The sequence below is a fragment of the Acytostelium subglobosum genome (assembly GCF_000787575.1).
Source record: "Acytostelium subglobosum LB1 DNA, scaffold: scaffold23, whole genome shotgun sequence".
NCBI classification, from domain to species: Eukaryota; Evosea; class Eumycetozoa; order Acytosteliales; family Acytosteliaceae; genus Acytostelium; species Acytostelium subglobosum.
Window position 1 is genome coordinate 401,976 of NW_012236510.1, and position 19,015 is coordinate 420,990.

Consider the following 19,015-nt stretch of genomic DNA (forward strand, 5'->3'; position numbering starts at 1 on the left):
CGTGCTGTGCCTATCGATGTCTGTTGGCAAATTGAAAGGTTCACGCTCAGTGTTGTGATTGAATGCATCACCGAGCCATCACACATACAACACACACAATCACCAGCCGACATTCTGATTGGCTGTTAGATGGAGGCGCTCATCACACACAAAAAACTTCAAAAAATCGGCTCTGGTGCAAAGCCCAACACTCGACGGGACATCAGCAGAGACAGACCACCGGAAGTGCAGCCAGGTGAGGTGTGAGTGTGGGCCTTCCACTAGCCATAATGCAAACATTGCCAGCCAGTAGATGCGTCGAAAGCACAACGAGTGTTGGCGAAACAGGACAGGAGCCTTGTGGGGAGCTTTGCGTGATTCTCAACCAAACAACTCCAGACAGCAAGGAATGCAAGCAAGCAAGTTGCATCAAACAACAACAACATCACCAAAACAACAAGGAGTATTATCACGTGCCCTCCCGTACAGGCAGGTCATGATGGCTGCCATCGTGTGTGATCAAGATGGAACGAAAGGACCTCCCCCAATCAACAACCAAGCAGGGAATATTATTATTCAATATGGGAAGAAGGTTATGTACATCATCATAAGTTTTATCAAATATCTGTCTCCTTCATCTGCGTCAGCGACGCCAGGACTAACGCTGGAGTCCTATGAGCGCGGGGGGCAGCGGGCACCCTCGAAACCCTTGGCCTCTGGGTACTAAGGTAGTGACAAGTAATCATTCATTTAAGCACGTCGTGTTGTTGGGATGGGAGCGGGCGGGCCCATCAGGTGATTGCTTGGTTGATTGGCAACACAGTGTCGCGGGCGCGCCGTCGTTGCATTTAGGGGAAGCGTCCACATACACAAGCAACCTATTATAGGTCTTCAATTTACACAACCTAATCAAAATCACCAATGCCCAAACGCCTCCCCAACATTGTAGTACATACCTTATCATTCATACAATCATATATTCATACATATACTATACATAGATAGACATAATAATTCAAGGCCCTACTCCTTCCTTCCTTCCTTCTCAAAAAACATATATTCACTCACAATTATAACTTATTACCTGTTGATCATCTTTGGCCCAATCAAACATTGAGACCTGTGGCCCACAAGTTCATCAATCCTAATATTCTCCGGACAGGCGAGGCGCGATTGTTTGACGTTTAACAGACTGACAGACAAACAGACAGACATACAGACAGATAAACAATAACAACAACAACCCAACAACAAACAGTCAGACAGTCAAACAGTCAAACTGTAGTGTGAACAATACAATGTCCACAGCCACCACAGGCGGTGTCTATTTGTTGGCGAAGCCACACAACAATGGTGTGGTTGTCACTTCCCCTGCTGCACATGCTACAGCAACTGCCACCACCACTGGTACTATCACTACCAACCAACAACAACAACAACAACATGCCAACACACATCAACATCATCATCATCATCATGCCAACAACTCAATTGTTGTTGACAGAGATGTAGTTGTTGGAGGAGATGGAGGAGGCCCGATGATCGTGCGGGGCATGTACCCACCACAACCTGGCCTCAACCCACCACAACATGCAGCATTTCCAACACACACATCATCAATCAATCAGACGCCAACAACAAATCACCACCACCTCCACCACCACGCGCCCCCACCAATCATGGCGGCACCAACCACGCACTTCATCAATCACAGTAGTGGTGAGAACAATACCAATAATGGAAATAGTAAGGCGACAACCGTGTCCATCACCGATCCAGAGGACATCAGAGGAAACAACACCAACAGTAACAGCACCAACAGCATCAGCAGTAGCAGTAGTATTAGAAGTAGTAGTAGTAGAGGAGGTAGTAATAATCAGGCGAGGATTAGTAGTGGCATGCAGTCAAACCACGCGCCGCCTTCATACCCAACCGACGTCCATTTTGCCAATCACACGGGCGACCCTGTACCGCCCCAGTCCACGATGAACAATCATCCATCTCAGTATGGTCACACCAACAGCAGTCATATTAATATTAATAATACCAGTACAAGTCCGCTGCAACCACCACTCGCTTTAAGTTGTTATAGTGGTGATGGCAGTGGCAGTGGCAGCAGCAACAGCTGCCAGGGCGTCACGACATGGAACGGCCACAGCAACTGTGGTGGAGATTGTTGTTGTGCAGATGCTGATGGATGTGGTCAGCGAGACCTGACCACAACCAGTGAACAACATCAAGTTACATTAGATGTTGGTGGAGTTGTTGGTGGAGTTGGTGGAGTTGTTGGAGGAGTTGGAGTTGGAGTGGAAGTATGCGAAGCCTCAACTCTATCATCATCCATAATCAATAATAATAATAATAATATTAGTAATAATAATAATATTAATAATAGTAATAATAATAATAGTAATAATAATAATATCGCCAATAATCACCAACATCACCATCATCAACATCAACAAAGTTGTAATAATAGTCACCAAAAGGACATAGTAGTTGAGGACTCTGAAAGGCCCCTCACTGCCAGTCACTACCAGTCTCAAAGTAGCATCAGCCACAGCAACAGCAACAGTATCATCGCCAATGACATTAGCGTCAGTGGAGACACAGACAACAAACCAAACAACAACAACAATATGTTAAATCGTCCGGCTATGGCCGGCTCAATGTCGGTCATCATCCCGTCGACTTCCTTCAACATGACGCCAGTCATGCTCAACTCACAGCAATTCTCTCCCAACTATGCCCTGCGTTGTCAAAAGTCTACAGTACCATATTTCCATGGAACAGTTCATAGGTAGGTACAGTTCATCCCGTGTGGCGGTGATCACATGATATTGGAAGACCTCAGCCCAGGCCCGAATTGGGGCCTCGCCCCCTCACCCCCACTCTCTACAAAACATTTCCATTTCCAAAGAGGGTGGGGTAAAGCACCCCTCCATGCTCGCCAATCATCACGCGTGATTCGCTTTCAAACTTGAATCAAATCACTGACGCTTTGCTCTCTCTTCCACTTCCACTCTACCTTTACATCTACCTCTAACATCCTACAACTACAACAAACCACACAACATCCATCCATCTAGTCCATGCTCAATCAGTGATAGTTCAGCAGCAGCGATCAATGTCAACCAGGCCAATGCACAGTTGTCCCCTCATGTGATCTACAGTCCGCATCATCCACAATCACAGCCACTATACACATTTAATCATCCACCACCACAACAACAACAACAGCAGCAGCAACAGCAACAGCAGTACTATACCACGCCTACCACTTCAATATCATCGACTACTCAATCATCATCACAATCACAACACATGCAACAGCAGCAAGTACTGCACCCACAAAACACACAGACTCAGACACAGACTCAGACCCAGACTCAGACTCAGACACAGACACCACAACCCCTGAATCAAAGCTCACCGATACATTCACCACCGCCACACCAAACACCATACAGCGAGTTGGACAGCGATGCATCACACTCAGCGTTTGGTGGAGACGACACCGATCCATACTCTGTGAGCGACTTTGGCAGCACACCAAGTTTGATGAGCACACCATATGGCCAGACGCCACCCTATCCATTCTCGTCGTCCACGTCGTCGGCACACCATCAGGCACAGCTTATGTCGTCCACGGGCGCCCCCATCATCAACAGCTTTGGCTACCAGATATGCGGCTTCCTGAACCAACACGATCGCCCATGCCAGAGGATTGGCCGCTGTCCATTCCACGATGCCAAGAAGACCCAGATGCAGCAATCGCAGCAGCAGGTGCAGACAAACGGACAACTGGACCAATCAGTCGACGGCCACCAGTCTCCATCGACCGACCCACTCTCCCCAGGCACCAATCAGCAGCAGCAACAACAGCAGCACCAACAGCAACAGCAACAACTTGGCACACATTCTTCGTCATTGTCCTCTCCCAACATGGAGCAGTACAATGATCAGGGCGCCGCGCAAGACGACCAGGCACAACAACAAAAGGCTGATCAACCAAAGAAGAAGACAAAGAAGAAGAAGGATAAGGATGCACCACCCTTTAAGCAGGGATGGTCGCAAGAGGAGCACATCAGATTCCTTCATGGCATCAGCATGCATGGCAAGGGTTCGTGGAAGGACATCGCATGTGTGGTCGGCACTCGCACGCCCACGCAGATCCAATCGCATGCCCAAAAGTATTATCTCCGTCAGAAGCAGACCACAAAGAACAAGCGCAGTATCCATGATCTGTCCCTAGACGAGTTGTTACAAATAGAGAGTACAAGTATGATTGATTGGATGGAAGAATGGAATGATTCCACCCTCATAACTAACATCTCTTTCCACAAACCTTAGACTTGAGTGGCGCGTCCCAGACCAAGTCCAAGAAGAGCAAGTCCAAGTCAAAGAAGAAGGCGAAGCATGTATCTGATGATGATGAAGAAGTTGGCGAACAACAGAAGCAACAGCAACAACATAGGGCACCACAGGACACATATCCTCAGTCCAACGGCAAGGGCCTAAATGTTAGTACCTATGCATATCCGATGCATCAGTCGCATCCAGGAGGCAACTATTACCATGGCAATGGCAGTATAAGTTGTCCGACCACACCATCGGTGATCCCCACACCGATCATCTATGGCGTCAGCAACTCGAGTCCAGAGTTGTCCAACCCGTCGCCCCTGCATATTGCCGCGCCTGGACACTATACCACACCGCCCCTCCTCTCGCCAACCTCTCCGCCACCTCAATCAATGACACGCTACTCAGTTCCAAATCATCCACCCTTCCCTCTTTACGTGCAGAGCCAACAACATCAACATCCACAACACCCACACCACGCGATGTCTCAATCACATCCACTTCCTCAACATCATCAACAGCTTCTTCATCAACAGCACCAACAACAACAGCAGCACAATCTTCATCGGTATTATTCAAACGCGTCAACAGCGCCAACAACACCAACTCAAGTTCCACTCAACCCAAACGTGATGATGAGGTCCACGACGACGACGTCTGGAACAGCGCTGCCGCCATACCCAACATACTATGGTGCGCCTCAGGACATGTACTTCAACGGAAGTTACCCAAGCTCTCCAACCTCTGCTCAAGCGCCAACCATTCAGTACTACACATCACAGCAGCTTCAACAACATCAACAACAACAGCAACAACAACTACAACAACAACAACAACAACAGCAACAGCAACAGCATATGGCATCGACGTCAGCCAACCAACATCCTCCATCATATCAGCCAAACAATGGCCGTGAGAAGCTCGTACATCCAACCAGTGATACCCAGCAATCAAGTGCCGGTAACAATTAACCAAGTAGAGTTCACTGGCTATGGAACTATTCCCGCCAGTTTCCCTGACCCTTTCGTTGGATTGGTGTGGGTTGGGTGGTCCAGTCCAATCCAGACCATCCGGTCATCAATCAAGTTTGTGATTGTGGCCTCGTTGGACATTCACTCGCCCACTCACTCACTGATTCCATGTCGCACGCATGGAAAGACAGTTCGTCGTCCATTCATTGGCATTCTGTCCGTAGTGGCAGGCATGACATTGTGGTGTTATTGTTGCCAACACCGACCAGAGACCCAAGAGTTCATTAAACAAACAGCAATAGCATATACATATTTAAAACTTGATTTACAAGATGTTGGATGTGTCCTCACATCAACTCGCAATGTTGGCAGGTAGGGTACTTTAGTGAATGAATGAATGATTGAATGGATAATGATGGTTGACCCAATGGGGGTGCGGATGTAACTGACGCTTAAACAGATGGAGTGAATGACCATCATTGGTCTTGATGGAGTCCATCACCACAACCACTCACATGCTGCAAACAATGCAAAGATGTCAAAACGACAAAATCGACTTGGATTGCTAAATCGGCCTATTTTGATTGTTTTTGACATCTTGTGACATCCGTTGACAGTTTTGCGTCAGGTCAACACAGATTGATGACTGGTTGTTTGTCATCTATATTTAACGATTACACGATAGAGTAGTCTGTCTCTCTCAATATGTGTGTATGGTTGATATTACCTAAATTAAAGGACGATTGATTGATTGATTGAATGAATGTTACTTGTCTTGGTTGAATTCCAAAATATCCTGCTATGTTGACATGTCAAGTTAATGGGTCCTACAGTGTGAGGATGTGTTTGTCCGATTGCTTTCAGGATAATGGCCTCTTGCCCTTTAGTGGGGACCAAGACGACTTGTCCCCTCCCATCACCAACCCACTTAAACACTAACTTGACACTTACTTCTCCTTTTGCTTTCAGCTGCAAAGATACATTAATATCAATTGATACCAAGTGTACTGTTCTGTTCACAATGACACGATGACACAATGTACCTAGTGTTCAAGTTGGTGTTTGTGTACAACATAGCGATGTATTATGATTTATATGTTGTTAGCCATATAGAATGTATGTAAATGATATGATTGAGGATGATTGTCAAGGGGTGGACCATCCAGTGATGGATAGCACATGAGTGCACTCTCACACTGACCCAGGGGTTCTTGCGTAGTGCAGCTCTGGGGAGGTGAAGGAACAACTCGTGGACCGACCCTATTTATTCTAAGTTCTTGTGTAAGGTCTGAAACTACACCAATCATTATTATTATTTGTTACCATCAATACATTATCTCTATATTACTATATTTGTATATATACATATCAAATTAATATTATTAATATTTCTAATTAATTACTTACTTTTTAAATGGTTGCCTCACAACTTGAAAGCATTGGATTGGATCCGATGCAGGAAGAGTTCCAGATCGATTTGGAAACTCTGGGACAACTTGTCGATGTGCCAAAGAATCCAGAATTGTTAAAAGAGTTGGGTGGACGTGATGGACTAGCCATCAAACTGCGCACCTCAGTGACCAATGGTCTTCCAAACGAGTACAACTCAACCGAAGCCGCTCGTGTACAAAAGTATGTATCCTCTGTCAATCAATCACTCGATCACTCATTCATACATCATACTTACATACATTTGCCAATCAATCAATCAATCCAGGTTTGGAAAGAATATATTGCCACCACCTCCACATACCCCATTATATAGTATCATCTTGGATGCCTTGAAGGACCATATTCTGATCCTCCTTATTGTTGCTGCAGTCGTCTCTATTGTGCTTGGTGCCATTCCATATACTACCGATGATCCCAAGACTGGCTGGATTGATGGTGTTGCCATTCTCGTGGCCGTCATCATTGTCGTGGCCGTTACCTCCTTCAATGACTTTAAGAACCAAGCTCGCTTCCGTGACCTCAACGAGAAGACCTCTGACAAGCAGATCAAGGCCATCCGTTCTGGTGAGCAGTGCCAGATCTCCATCTTTGACGTTCGCGTTGGAGACATCCTTGTCGTCGACACTGGAGACATTGTGTGCGCCGACGGTGTCTACGTCGACGGCCACTCAATCTCTTGTGACGAGTCATCCATTACTGGCGAGTCCAATCCAATCAAGAAGGGCAATGATGGCCATGATCCATTCTTCATCTCTGGAAGCCAGGTTCTCGAGGGCTTTGGCAAGATGATGGTTACCGCAGTCGGCGTCAACTCCTTCAATGGCAAGACCATGATGTCCCTGCGTGTTGAGTCCGAGGACACCCCACTCCAGAAGAAGCTCGCCCACCTTGCCGGCAACATTGGAAAGTTTGGTATGACTGCAGCCGTCCTGTTGTTGCTCATCATCATTCCCAAATACTTCATCGAGATCAAGGTCGACAGGAGAGACATGCCAAAGGAAGCGGCCAGTGAGGTCACCACCATGGTGATCGGTGCCATCACAATCATTGTCGTAGCCGTGCCAGAAGGTCTACCTTTGGCCGTCACCATGGCTCTGGCTTACGGTATGCTCAAGATGTTCAAGGAGAACAACCTGGTGCGTAACCTTGCGAGCTGTGAGACGATGGGCTCAGCCACACAGATCTGCTCCGACAAGACTGGCACCCTGACTCAGAACGTCATGACCGTCGTGACCGGATTCGTCGGCTCACTGTTCTCCGACTGCAACGACATCCAGAGCAAGGTTCCCAAGGAGCTGGCCACCATCCTCACAGACGGCATCGCCATCAACTCCAACGCCTACGAAGGCGTGTCGACCAAGGGCAAGATGGAGTTCATTGGCTCCAAGACTGAGTGCGCTCTGTTGAACTTTGCCAAGTTGTTTGGATGCGATTACCAAGAGGTCCGTCGTCGTCTTGAGATCCAGTCCTTGTATCCATTCTCGTCGGCCAGGAAGCGCATGGGTGTGCTCGTCAAGCAGGACCCCGCCACCAAGACCGTCAGGTTCTACCAGAAGGGTGCTTCCGAGATCGTGTTGGCCCAGTGCACAAGATACATTGATGCCACAGGCGAGACCAGGCCACTCACTCCAGAGGTCTACCAAGAGTTGGAGAATGTGATCACCAAGTTTGCCACTGATGCCCTGCGTACCATTGGTCTGGCCTACCGCGACTACATTGATGATGGTTCAATCGACTTCAAGGATGCCCCAGAGCAAGAGTTGATCTTTGTTGGCATCGTTGGCATCATGGACCCATTGAGACCAGAGGTGCCCGAGGCCGTCAGACAATGCCAGAAGGCTGGCATCACCGTGCGCATGGTCACTGGAGACAACATCATCACAGCCCAGAACATCGCCAGAAACTGTGGCATCCTCACGGAGGATGGCATCTGCATGGAGGGTCCCAAGTTCCGCACGTTGACCAAGCAAGAGATGGACGCCATCCTGCCCAAGCTCCAGGTGCTCGCTCGTTCGTCTCCAACTGACAAGCAGCTGCTGGTCGGCCGTCTAAAGGATCTGGGCGAGGTCGTCGCCGTCACTGGTGATGGTACCAACGATGGTCCCGCACTCAAGTTGGCCAATGTCGGTTTCTCCATGGGTATCTCTGGTACTGAGGTTGCTATTGCCGCTTCCGACGTCGTCCTGTTGGACGATAACTTTGCCTCGATCGTCCGTGCTGTTGTCTGGGGTCGCAACATCTATGACGCTATATGCAAGTTCCTCCAGTTCCAGCTCACAGTCAATGTCGTCGCCGTCACTGTTGCCTTTGTCGGTGCCGTCTCGGGAGGTGGTCACTCGCCACTCACTGCCGTCCAGCTTCTCTGGGTCAATCTGATCATGGACACCTTGGCCGCCCTCGCCCTTGCCACTGAGCCACCCACTCCAGAGCTGTTGGACCGCCCACCCAATGGAAAGGAGGCACCTCTGATCACTCGCTCCATGTGGAAGAACATCATCGGACAATCTGTGCTGCAGCTGATCGTCCTCTTCGTCCTGCTCTACAAGGGCCACGACATCTACGGCAACTTTGTCACCTACAAGATCGTCAAGAACTCTGTGCACCACTACACCATCGTCTTCAACACATTCGTCTTCTTGCAGCTCTTCAATGAGATCAACAGCAGAGTGCTGGGCAGGAAGATCAATCCGTTCAAGGGCATGTTCAACAACCCAATCTTCATCATCGTTCTGATTGCCACCGTCATCATCCAGGTGATCTTTGTCACGTTTGGAGGTAGCGCCACCTCCACCGATCCTCTGTCCATCCAAGAGTGGGCCGCCTGTATCATCACTGGTGTGGTCGCATTGCCATGGGGTCTGATGCTTCGTCTGATTCCAATCACCGAGCCAGTCGTCAAGAGGAAGCTGCCTGTCGACGATCCCGAGACCATCTACACTCCACCAACCTCTGTCGATCAGTCCAATCCACACACCGTCACTGTCACCGGTATGACTGTGAACGGTGCACACCTTCACACGTCCAACGAGGACAACAACAATGAGCGCATACCAATGGTTGGCGCCAACAACAGTAGCAACACACTCGATCGAAGCAAGGAGGTGATTGAGGTGGGTCGCGGATGGAAGATCGTCCGTCAGACTCGTCAAAAGATTCGTATCATCAATGCATTCAAGAACAAACTTACCAAGTCCTCAGTTATCTATTCCAACACCAACCAACTTGCGATTGGCAACTAAATATATATTGTTTGCATTAACATGTTAATAAAGTAATTGTAACTAATATTATGTGTGTTAAAGATCTGAACCAAATGGTACCTTATTTGGTTATCTGATTCCTAGAAGTGAATGAATTTATAAACACACTTATACAATATCATTCAACCAATTCATTCATTTACCCTATTATTATCTCTAGATATATAATATATATTTATAAATATGTTATATGATGATATGCATTATTTACCAAGCGAACCACTTGAAGATGGTAAAACATTCAAAAAAACTTTAAAGAACTTTGATCAATTATGTATGGAAGAGTCCTTTAAGGATACTTTTTCACCAAGTTTCTGGAAGAGTGCAGCAATACTGGCTGTTTATAATTCAAATAGACTGGATAATATCGTTAACGATATAGATATTGTTCAAAGTCAAATAACAAAGTATGGAGAATTGGATCAAAGTTATTTGGAGAATTATAAATCTGGTAGTCAGACTACCAGAGACATAGTTCAGAATTACTTTGTCTTGAAAGATATGTATCAAAAGGCCAAAGAAAGTACAACACTTACTGCAGACCTAATCAAGGGTTGGCACCGAATGTTGACCAAGAGTTCTGAATTTAGTAGTTTTATCAACGGTGGAAAGTTCAGGTGCCAAGATGGTATTATTAATAACCATGTTATGATAGGTTCAGAAAAGATTGAAACACTGTTGGACAATCTTGTAAAGTATTACAATGATTTTAGAACATCAAAAATTTATAGTTATTCTCCATTTGCCTTGGCCGGATGGTTCTCTACAATCTTTATGGCATTGCATCCATTCGACAAGGGCACCATTAGGATGTCCTGCTTGCTTACCAACTTCATTTTGTTCTCTCATGGCTTTTCATTTCCGGTCCCTATCTTTAGGAGTCAGAAAGAATATATTGATGCAGACCCTTTTGATTCTAAATCATCAGAGATGATGAGCTGTATTATATTAGATTCTACAATGGTCATCTACCAGAACCATCTATCAAACAAGTATCTTGAGGAAGAGTTCTCTTCATACCAAGCCGTAGAAAATTCAATTAATTAAAGTGATGTTCAATCATCACAAGTCTTTCTTTTTATAGTTCATATTCATTACATACTTTACATTATATATATATATATACATATACATAACAAGAACAACAATGAGATTTGAAGAAGACTTTCTGAGACAGACTGTGAATGGCATAAAGGCTGCAGAGACATACTTTAGTGATAGGGTGGCTGGGAGGTCGGTGCCTTGGTCAGTTCATCTAAAGTCAGGTACCATCACATCAGCCGAGAATGAATTGATTGAGCGATATGACAAGAAGTCCGAAGCAGACAAGAGGGCAATCTTTCAACAGGTACTACTATTACCTGACAGTAATCACTCTCACTCATTCACTAACTACTTAACTCATAGGATGGTGACAGACTAGCCCAGTTCTTTGTTGGCTTCTTGGGCAAGATAACAGACTTGGACTGTATTCAATATATGTTATATCTAGTAAATGAGATCATTCATAGTATGTACACATTCATTCATTCAATCAATCAATCACTCACTCAATCACTCGCTAACTCAATCTCAACAACTTGTAGTCGAACCTAAAGCATTACAATCATTCGTTAAACTGTCCACTGGTGAACCATCATATACAAGCACAATATTCTTTAGATTGCTTGGTCGTGAGGACAACAATGCTTATGTGAATCTATTGGCTGGAATGACATTGGGCAGCATCTTGTCAGCATCGAACGCTTCGTCAAAAGACCTGGAACACTATGTAAATTGGTCACTGCCACTGCTTCGCAAGACAGATGTTCGCGAGGTCGAAGTTGTATTGGTCGCGCTACAATCCTTCCTCTTGAGCGATCATAATAGAGACACGTTCAGACGACTGCAAGGTACCGAACAGCTGGTAGAGATCATCACTGTTCAATCGACTTCGACTACGCCCGTGCTCACATTGCTCTATGAAGTGCTGTACACATTCTGGATGATCACATACAATCAAGCCGTGGCCAATTGGACCAATGGCAAGGACATCATATCGAAGCTCGTACACATTGTCAAGTCGATCACCAAAGAGAAGATCACAAGATTGGCCATCGCGGCACTACGCAATCTGGTCAATCATGGCAACAACAATGAGGAGATGATTGAGTGTGGCAGCATTCGCATGTTGAACCACCTCTCCAGCAAGAAGTGGGGAGATCAAGATATCGTTGATGACATCACCTACCTTTCAGAGGTCCTTTCACTTGATGTCGCCAGGATGAGGTATGCATCATGTCCCAAGTACTCGATTGATCTTGTTCACTCACTCTCACTCTCTTAATCAACTCAATCACATACTTAGTTCATTCGATAAATACAAAGCGGAAGTGTTGGCAAGAGAGTTGGAATGGTCACCTGTACACAAATCAGAGAAGTTCTGGAAAGAGAATGCCTTGCGATTCGAAGAGCAGTCTCATAGCGTACTCAAGTTCTTACATCTCATCCTTCAAAAGTCAGACAATCCACTACACCTCTCTGTTGCCTGCTTTGACTTGGGAGAGTTTGTCCGTTTCCATCCACGTGGAAAGCAGTATGTATCAATCATTCCACATCATCCCACTCATTCACTAATTCTTCATCATAGGATTGTCGAGGCATTGGGCATCAAGAAGGACATTATGGCATTGATGACCAATCCAAATGAAGATGTGAAGAAGAATGCCTTATTTGCACTGCAAAAGATGATGATCAACAACTGGGAGTACTTGGCAAAGTCATAGACTGTGATCGTTTGGCTAGCACAACTACATGTCATGTTATAAATACAATGTACTCTTTATCTAACTATCTATCTCCCTATCTATAATAAGATGGCGATGATTGCAATGATTGCAATGATCATTCCAATAAGTGATGGAAGAAGGATGTTGGAGCTGGAAGTGGAGCCAGTGGTTGTGGTCATGGTCGTTGTTGTAGGTGCGGCAGAGGTAACCGATGGATTCCTTGCTGATACCATATACTGCTTGATTGTCGAGCTGTATGACTTGCCACCAACAATGTTGTTGTCGGCAACAGTGCAGTCCCAAACCATCACACCCTATGTTATTGAGAGAATGAATGATTGTTAGATCGGGATGTGACCAGTATTGGTTTGATGTACTTACACCAAAGGTTGGATCGTTAATATATTGACCAACGATTGTTTGGAGCTTGGCGACATCGACGTAGCCACTGCCAGCAGCATAGGTATCTCCTGGTGCACCAATGACAATCTTGGTGTTTGGACTCTCAGAGTTGACCCAAATCTTCCATTCATTGTAGTTGAAGTTGTTGCCAGCCAATCCACAGTTGTTATTATAGAACTGAATGTTGATAAAGTCGAACAAACCAGTTGACAAAGCAGTTCCTGTGCCTGGTCCCAAGCTAGCATCGCTATTTCATTGAATGATTGACCAAAGTTAGTGTTTGTTGTTGAGTGATGTGTAATTGATCGAACAACATACGGCTTGGGACACTGTGGAGCACCAGAGATGTAGTACTTCTTGGACTTGTCTGTCTTGGCCAAGTTGTTGAAGGCAACGACAAGGTCGTTGTAATGGGTGGTGTCGCCACCTTCGATGTCAAAGTCGATACCATCGAGTTTGGCATCACCGAATGGTCGTGGGTACTTGGTGTCAGTGCCGCCAAAGAACATGTTCCAGAGGGTGTTGGCAAACTCTTGAGCCTTAGCAGTGGATGCGATTGGATTGTCTCCAGTGGCACCGCCCAAAGACAACATCACAATCTTACCCTGGCTCTGGCAGGACTTGGTGCCCAAACCAACCATTGGACAGTCCATCAACTTTTGATACTGGGAGTTGGGATTGCCGCATTTGTTGGCAGTGTTCAATGTTGGCAACTTGATTGAGGTACCACTTAAGGTATCACCTCCAAAGAATGATACAAGGAAAGCAACATTAATAACATCATAACCAGTACAATAATCGATTAGGTCCAATTGTGACTTTCCTGTTGAGAAGGCTGAGTTCTGGCCCCAATATCTTTGTAATTGATTGAGTAAGTATGATTGATCTTGTGGATTCAGAGTGTGTGATTGAATCATTGTTTGAATAAGTGATGGGTGTGATTGAGTGATGGACTTACCCAACCAAGTTGGTTCCAGAGGCAATGTTGAAGGCTGATGCGGTTGAGGCAAGTATGCCACTTAGTAATAATACAACAACTATATATTTGTACATATTTGTTGATTGAATGTTGATGATTTAATGTTTGATTGAATGAATTGATGAATGTACATGAGGGACAAAATAGTTACGAAATGAGTAGTGTCGCCTAGGCCATTGATGGTATCAGGTAAACCCAATTGGGTCCAATAACGGATCAAACTATTGGATTTATTTGAAATGCCATTCATAGGCCATTATCTTACATCGGGTTCGTGATCAAAAACCGTGCTGCAAATATCAAAAATGATGTTGATCGCGTCAGTGGGCCAAACCACGAACTACTCTGAGTCAAGGGCCTACCCATGGGTCGTGACCATTAATCGATCCAGTCCATTGATCGGGCGAGACTAGCAAATCGAACTTCTTCCAACTATAATTGATTGATGTGATTGATTGACGGAATGATTCCAATCTAGGGCAGTCCAAAGAACTCCCTGGTTGTATTGGTCGTTTGAAGTGCAGCCTCTTGGACTGTGATACCATAGCATTCGGCAAGTGTGGACAATACACATGTTAGGAATGCAGGCTCATTGCGAAGATGTTTGGAACCGGCTTGTGGCTTGGGCTTGTCTTTGGGATCGATGTTGTGCGGTGTCATGTAGGGACAGTCGGTCTCGATCATCACACGACTCAGTGGGATGGTCTTGGATCGCAGTATCTTCCGCAGAGTGTCGCCGCGGCTGCCCTGAGTGATGACGCCCGTGAAACCAAAGTAGAAGCCGGCGGCCAGATAGACGGCAGCCTCCTGCTCCGTGCCTGTGAAACAGTGGATCACTGACTTGGGCATCGTGCCCGTGCTCGTGTACTTGGACACGATCTCCATGAACTTTTGATGAGCGTCGCGCTCGTGAATGAACAGGGGCATCTTCAACTCGATGGCCAACTCGATCTGGCTCCTGAACATGTTGCATTGTGACTCGTGGCTGGAGAAGTTGCGGTTGAAGTCGAGACCGCACTCTCCAAGTGACACAACCACGCCTGGGTTGTTGGTCACCATCGACCTGATATCAGAGATTGTTGTGCGAGGTGCTCGCTCAGCCTCATGTGGATGCACACCAGCCGTGCAATAAAGCTTTGGAGCACCAACAACATTGTTCTTGGCAATGTTTGCAATCAACTCCAATGCTCTCTGGCTTGATCTAATTGATGTACCTGTTATAATAATATGATTGACTCCTTTCTGTTTGATTGATTGAGGTGAGTGAGTGGAATGATTCCAAATGAGTGTGATCGTGTACATACATCAGTGCTCCTTTGTAATATTGATTGGAGGTCACGTTCGAATGACTTGTCAGCCAAGTTTGCGCCAATATCTATAATTGATGGGTAGCGTGCCATTGGCGCGCCTGGAGCTGGTGCTGGTTTGGCTACAACAGCCAAGGGTGGTGCACCAACAGCAGGTACATGTACAGGTACGGGTGCGGGTACATGTACAGGTGCGGGTACAGGTGCAACTCCTTGCACTGGCCTATGTACATTAACTTGTGGTTGATACTGGAATGGCTTGGCATTCTTATCAGGCCTCCTCCTTGACTCCTTTGAACCTAAAACTGGAAAATCGTTATCTGACATCACTTTATATCTCTATCTTTATCTATATACCTATGTATATGTATGTATATGTATGTATATCTTTGGATCATATGACTATTCATCGACTAATCAGCTCGGCCCAGGTGCTCACCCATCATTCATTCACTCACTCACACACTGATCAATCTGCCAATCTTTGACCATTCACAGGAAATTTTGAAGATTGATTGTCGTCAGGTTCGCGACCACTTTGTCGATGTATGAACAAAGTGGTCACAAACAAACAAGACAAGACAGGTTGTAAGTCTGGAGTTTATTAGATCTTTCTCCTTAATAAGAGGTTCTTGGTGACTTGGTAGCCAACGTGATAGCATGCGGTCAACCATGGGATGATGTCAAGAGTTACAAAGATCGAGGAAAAGAGGAAGTATGGCAGAGCGAGTGGGATGATACCACGGCCGTACTCCACCATGTAGCTTTCTCTCTCGCAGCAGTAGCCCTTGGCAACCAGTCTGGGCAGGTAGGAGTAGGTGCCCGCCTTGAACACCTTGGGCGTGAACTCGCCGGGGAAGTAGGTCTTGGTCTCGCCCTGGATCATAAAGTCGTAGACGTCCATCAGGTAGCGGCCCGAGTGGCCCTGCGAGTAGAGTGGCGAGCCGTACAGGATCATGTACTCGGAGAGCGAGCCGTGCAGCACGGCCATCTGGCCCATGGCGCCGCCGCCGTTGAAGAGGATCCATTGGGGCTTGGTGTTGATGAAGCCAGGGTACTTCTTGGCCAGCTCGGCAATGATTGTCTCGAACGCTTGATCGATGGGCTTGCCCACGCCCTTCTTTGTGCACTCGTGCAGGCCCTCAACGTCCAGCACGATACAGCGCAACATTCTGATCTTGATCAACAAGTACACGGACAGTACCAATGCCAGTATACTTGTAGTGATCACAACAACATTCAACTCTTGGTATGCTTGAAGCAAGTCGCTCAAACTATTAATCTTTGGGATATAAGTATCGAAACGATCCATTTTGTTCTTGCTCTCTTTCTATCTATCTGTATTGTTATATGATTGATTGATTGATGTGAGTGTTTGAATTAGTTAGTGTGTTTGATTGATTGGATGGTCTTGGACCTGGGAAAAGAAATGTTGAAAATATCCGTTTGACGAAGAAATCGAAGTTTGATGATCACTCATGAACTTCCTTTTCAGTACAAATGATTTGTCCTGATTGATCAAGATCTATGATCAAGATATATCAGTGCACTGAATGATCAAGATATATGATCAAGATATACAATCAACAAGGGTATTTATTTGAGTGAGATGATATTGAATGATGTTGGATGGAAAGATGGATTGAGTAATAATGCTAGGTACTTCTCGGGTATTGACCTGAATGTTAGTTTGACGTACAGGGGTTCACCCTCTGATTTGTAAGTCCACCAAAGTCTAATGTGATATGTTGTTATATGCTGATTGACCGATACCAATTTCTTGAATAGATTTGTAGCATCCTGTATACATTCTCTCTCATCATTCATTGGTGCTTGGAATTTAAGTGATAAAGTATTGATTGATAATGGCAATAAAGGTATTGTTTCTTTCAATGCTGTTTCAATCCATGTCTCTCTATAAATATGTAAATATTCAACTGACTTTGGAATAGATCCATAATTCAAATAATTCTTTAAATGTAGCCTCTTCAAACTGTTTGGACATACATGATCCTCGCTCCATACATTAATCCTCAACTCTTCCAATCCTTGTGGTAGTGTGCCATCCATCAATTGCAGTTTCCAATTTATATGCTTCAAACGTTTAAGTGAGTTTGGAAGTGTTCCAGGTGCAATGTACTTGGAGTACTTGTTGCCCAAGTCAAGGTATGTGAGTGACTGTGGTAGTGTACCTTTGGTAAATGGTTGATCATATTCTATAAACACCAAATAAGTGATTGATGATGGTAGTGATCCTTCCAACAATGGTTCTTCAAAATCATTACTAAATGTCAATGATTTGAGGCCATTTGGCAGGGTGCCAGGCATCACCATCTTGTTGAAATACTCGCCAAACACAAGTTCAAGCAAGGATGATGGTAGGACGCCATGTCCAATCACATGATCAAACGACCATCCAACGTCGAGATGTGTGAGTGATGTTGGGAGCACACCTGGAAACAATGGATGATTGAACTCTGATCCAAACTTGAGTGAGGTGATTGATGATGGCAGGGAATATTCATTCAATGGTTGATTAAAGTATGAATCCAGAGTCAATGACCTTAGTCCACATGGTAGAGTTCCTTGTTTCAAAGGATGAATATATCGTTTTCCAAAAGTGATTGATTGTAATGATGATGGGAGTGTGTTTGGCATGATCACTCTCTCAAACAAGTCTCCAAATGTAACATCTGTGAGTGATCCAAGCATACTCAGATCAACATCCTTCGAGAAACAATGACCAAACTTCAATGTGGCTAGTGATGCCTTGGGCCTGTCCTCGGCCTCGTCCTCGTCCTCATCAACATCCTGATGATTGAAGACTAGTTTGAAAGATATATGATGATTGAATGAGTGACCAAATGTAAGTTGAGTGAGTGAGAGCGGTAGTGATCGAATTCCCAATGGATGATCAAAGTAAGTTCCAAAGGTGAGAGTGAGGAGTGAAGCTGGGATCATTCCGGCCTCAATCTTCTGATTGAACTTTCCTCCGAATACGAGTGATGTTAAAGAGTCTGGCAGCACATTGGCCATCAGTGAGGCGTTGTACGAATCTCCAAGTATGAGTGATTTGAGTGACGATGGTAATGAACCGATTTGGAACTTTGTGTTGAATGATCGACCCATTGTCAGGGTGATCAATGAGTTGGGCAGCGTGCACTTCTTGATCGACTGATTGAACATGTCGCCAAAGGTCAGCATTTGTAGTGTTGTGGGTAGCGTGCGTGGTCTGATCGCCTGATTGAACTCCTTGCCCAATGTCAATGAGGTGATGGTCGGCGGGATAGAGCCTGCCCATATAGGTTTGTTATATTGATCGCACAACTTCAATGATTTGTATGACTTTGGTATTTGATCTGCTTTGATTGCTGATTTACTTTCCCATATGAATGGTCTGAATATCAAGGTACCATTCATCGACTTGACATATACCCTCCAAACATTCCAACAAGTCAATGACATGCATAGTTTATCGATAAAGTATTCAAGTTCTTCTAATATCTTCTTGATTATTACATGAGGTAATGTATCC

General features: G+C 45.4%; 8 protein-coding genes across 8 annotated transcripts; 3 read left to right on the forward strand and 5 right to left on the reverse strand.

The window, feature by feature from the left end:
* Window positions 1-1,277: 1,277 nt before the first annotated feature.
* On the forward strand, window positions 1,278-5,312 carry SAMD00019534_097030 (hypothetical protein; the record flags this gene model as incomplete). The annotated part of the gene is made up of 5 exons (XM_012895170.1): window positions 1,278-1,984; window positions 2,072-2,291; window positions 2,469-2,779; window positions 3,069-4,261; window positions 4,333-5,312. The coding sequence occupies 5 exons, from the start codon at window positions 1,278-1,280 to the stop codon at window positions 5,310-5,312; spliced, it is 3,411 nt and encodes a 1,136-aa protein (XP_012750624.1).
* A 1,414-nt stretch (window positions 5,313-6,726) lies between these two features.
* Window positions 6,727-10,003, forward strand: SAMD00019534_097040 (hypothetical protein; the record flags this gene model as incomplete). The annotated part of the gene is made up of 2 exons (XM_012895171.1): window positions 6,727-6,944; window positions 7,030-10,003. The coding sequence occupies 2 exons, from the start codon at window positions 6,727-6,729 to the stop codon at window positions 10,001-10,003; spliced, it is 3,192 nt and encodes a 1,063-aa protein (XP_012750625.1).
* On the reverse strand, window positions 7,420-7,854 carry SAMD00019534_097050 (hypothetical protein; the record flags this gene model as incomplete). The annotated part of the gene is made up of 1 exon (XM_012895172.1): window positions 7,420-7,854. A coding segment is annotated over one exon (435 nt), but the record flags the coding sequence as incomplete, so codon positions are not given.
* A 1,168-nt stretch (window positions 10,004-11,171) lies between the features above and the next one.
* Window positions 11,172-12,789, forward strand: SAMD00019534_097060 (hypothetical protein; the record flags this gene model as incomplete). The annotated part of the gene is made up of 5 exons (XM_012895173.1): window positions 11,172-11,372; window positions 11,432-11,534; window positions 11,611-12,292; window positions 12,372-12,599; window positions 12,654-12,789. The coding sequence occupies 5 exons, from the start codon at window positions 11,172-11,174 to the stop codon at window positions 12,787-12,789; spliced, it is 1,350 nt and encodes a 449-aa protein (XP_012750627.1).
* An 80-nt stretch (window positions 12,790-12,869) lies between these two features.
* Window positions 12,870-14,247, reverse strand: SAMD00019534_097070 (hypothetical protein; the record flags this gene model as incomplete). The annotated part of the gene is made up of 4 exons (XM_012895174.1): window positions 12,870-13,106; window positions 13,174-13,441; window positions 13,513-14,049; window positions 14,153-14,247. 4 exons carry the CDS (start codon window positions 14,245-14,247, stop codon window positions 12,870-12,872), a joined length of 1,137 nt encoding a protein of 378 aa, XP_012750628.1.
* A 400-nt stretch (window positions 14,248-14,647) lies between these two features.
* On the reverse strand, window positions 14,648-15,807 carry SAMD00019534_097080 (hypothetical protein; the record flags this gene model as incomplete). Its single annotated transcript, XM_012895175.1, has 2 exons — window positions 14,648-15,415; window positions 15,478-15,807. The coding sequence occupies 2 exons, from the start codon at window positions 15,805-15,807 to the stop codon at window positions 14,648-14,650; spliced, it is 1,098 nt and encodes a 365-aa protein (XP_012750629.1).
* A 277-nt stretch (window positions 15,808-16,084) lies between these two features.
* SAMD00019534_097090 (hypothetical protein) lies at window positions 16,085-16,792 on the reverse strand (the record flags this gene model as incomplete). Its single annotated transcript, XM_012895176.1, has 1 exon — window positions 16,085-16,792. One exon carries the CDS (start codon window positions 16,790-16,792, stop codon window positions 16,085-16,087), a length of 708 nt encoding a protein of 235 aa, XP_012750630.1.
* A 290-nt stretch (window positions 16,793-17,082) lies between these two features.
* Window positions 17,083-18,780, reverse strand: SAMD00019534_097100 (hypothetical protein; the record flags this gene model as incomplete). The annotated part of the gene is made up of 1 exon (XM_012895177.1): window positions 17,083-18,780. A coding segment is annotated over one exon (1,698 nt), but the record flags the coding sequence as incomplete, so codon positions are not given.
* Window positions 18,781-19,015: the final 235 nt, after the last annotated feature.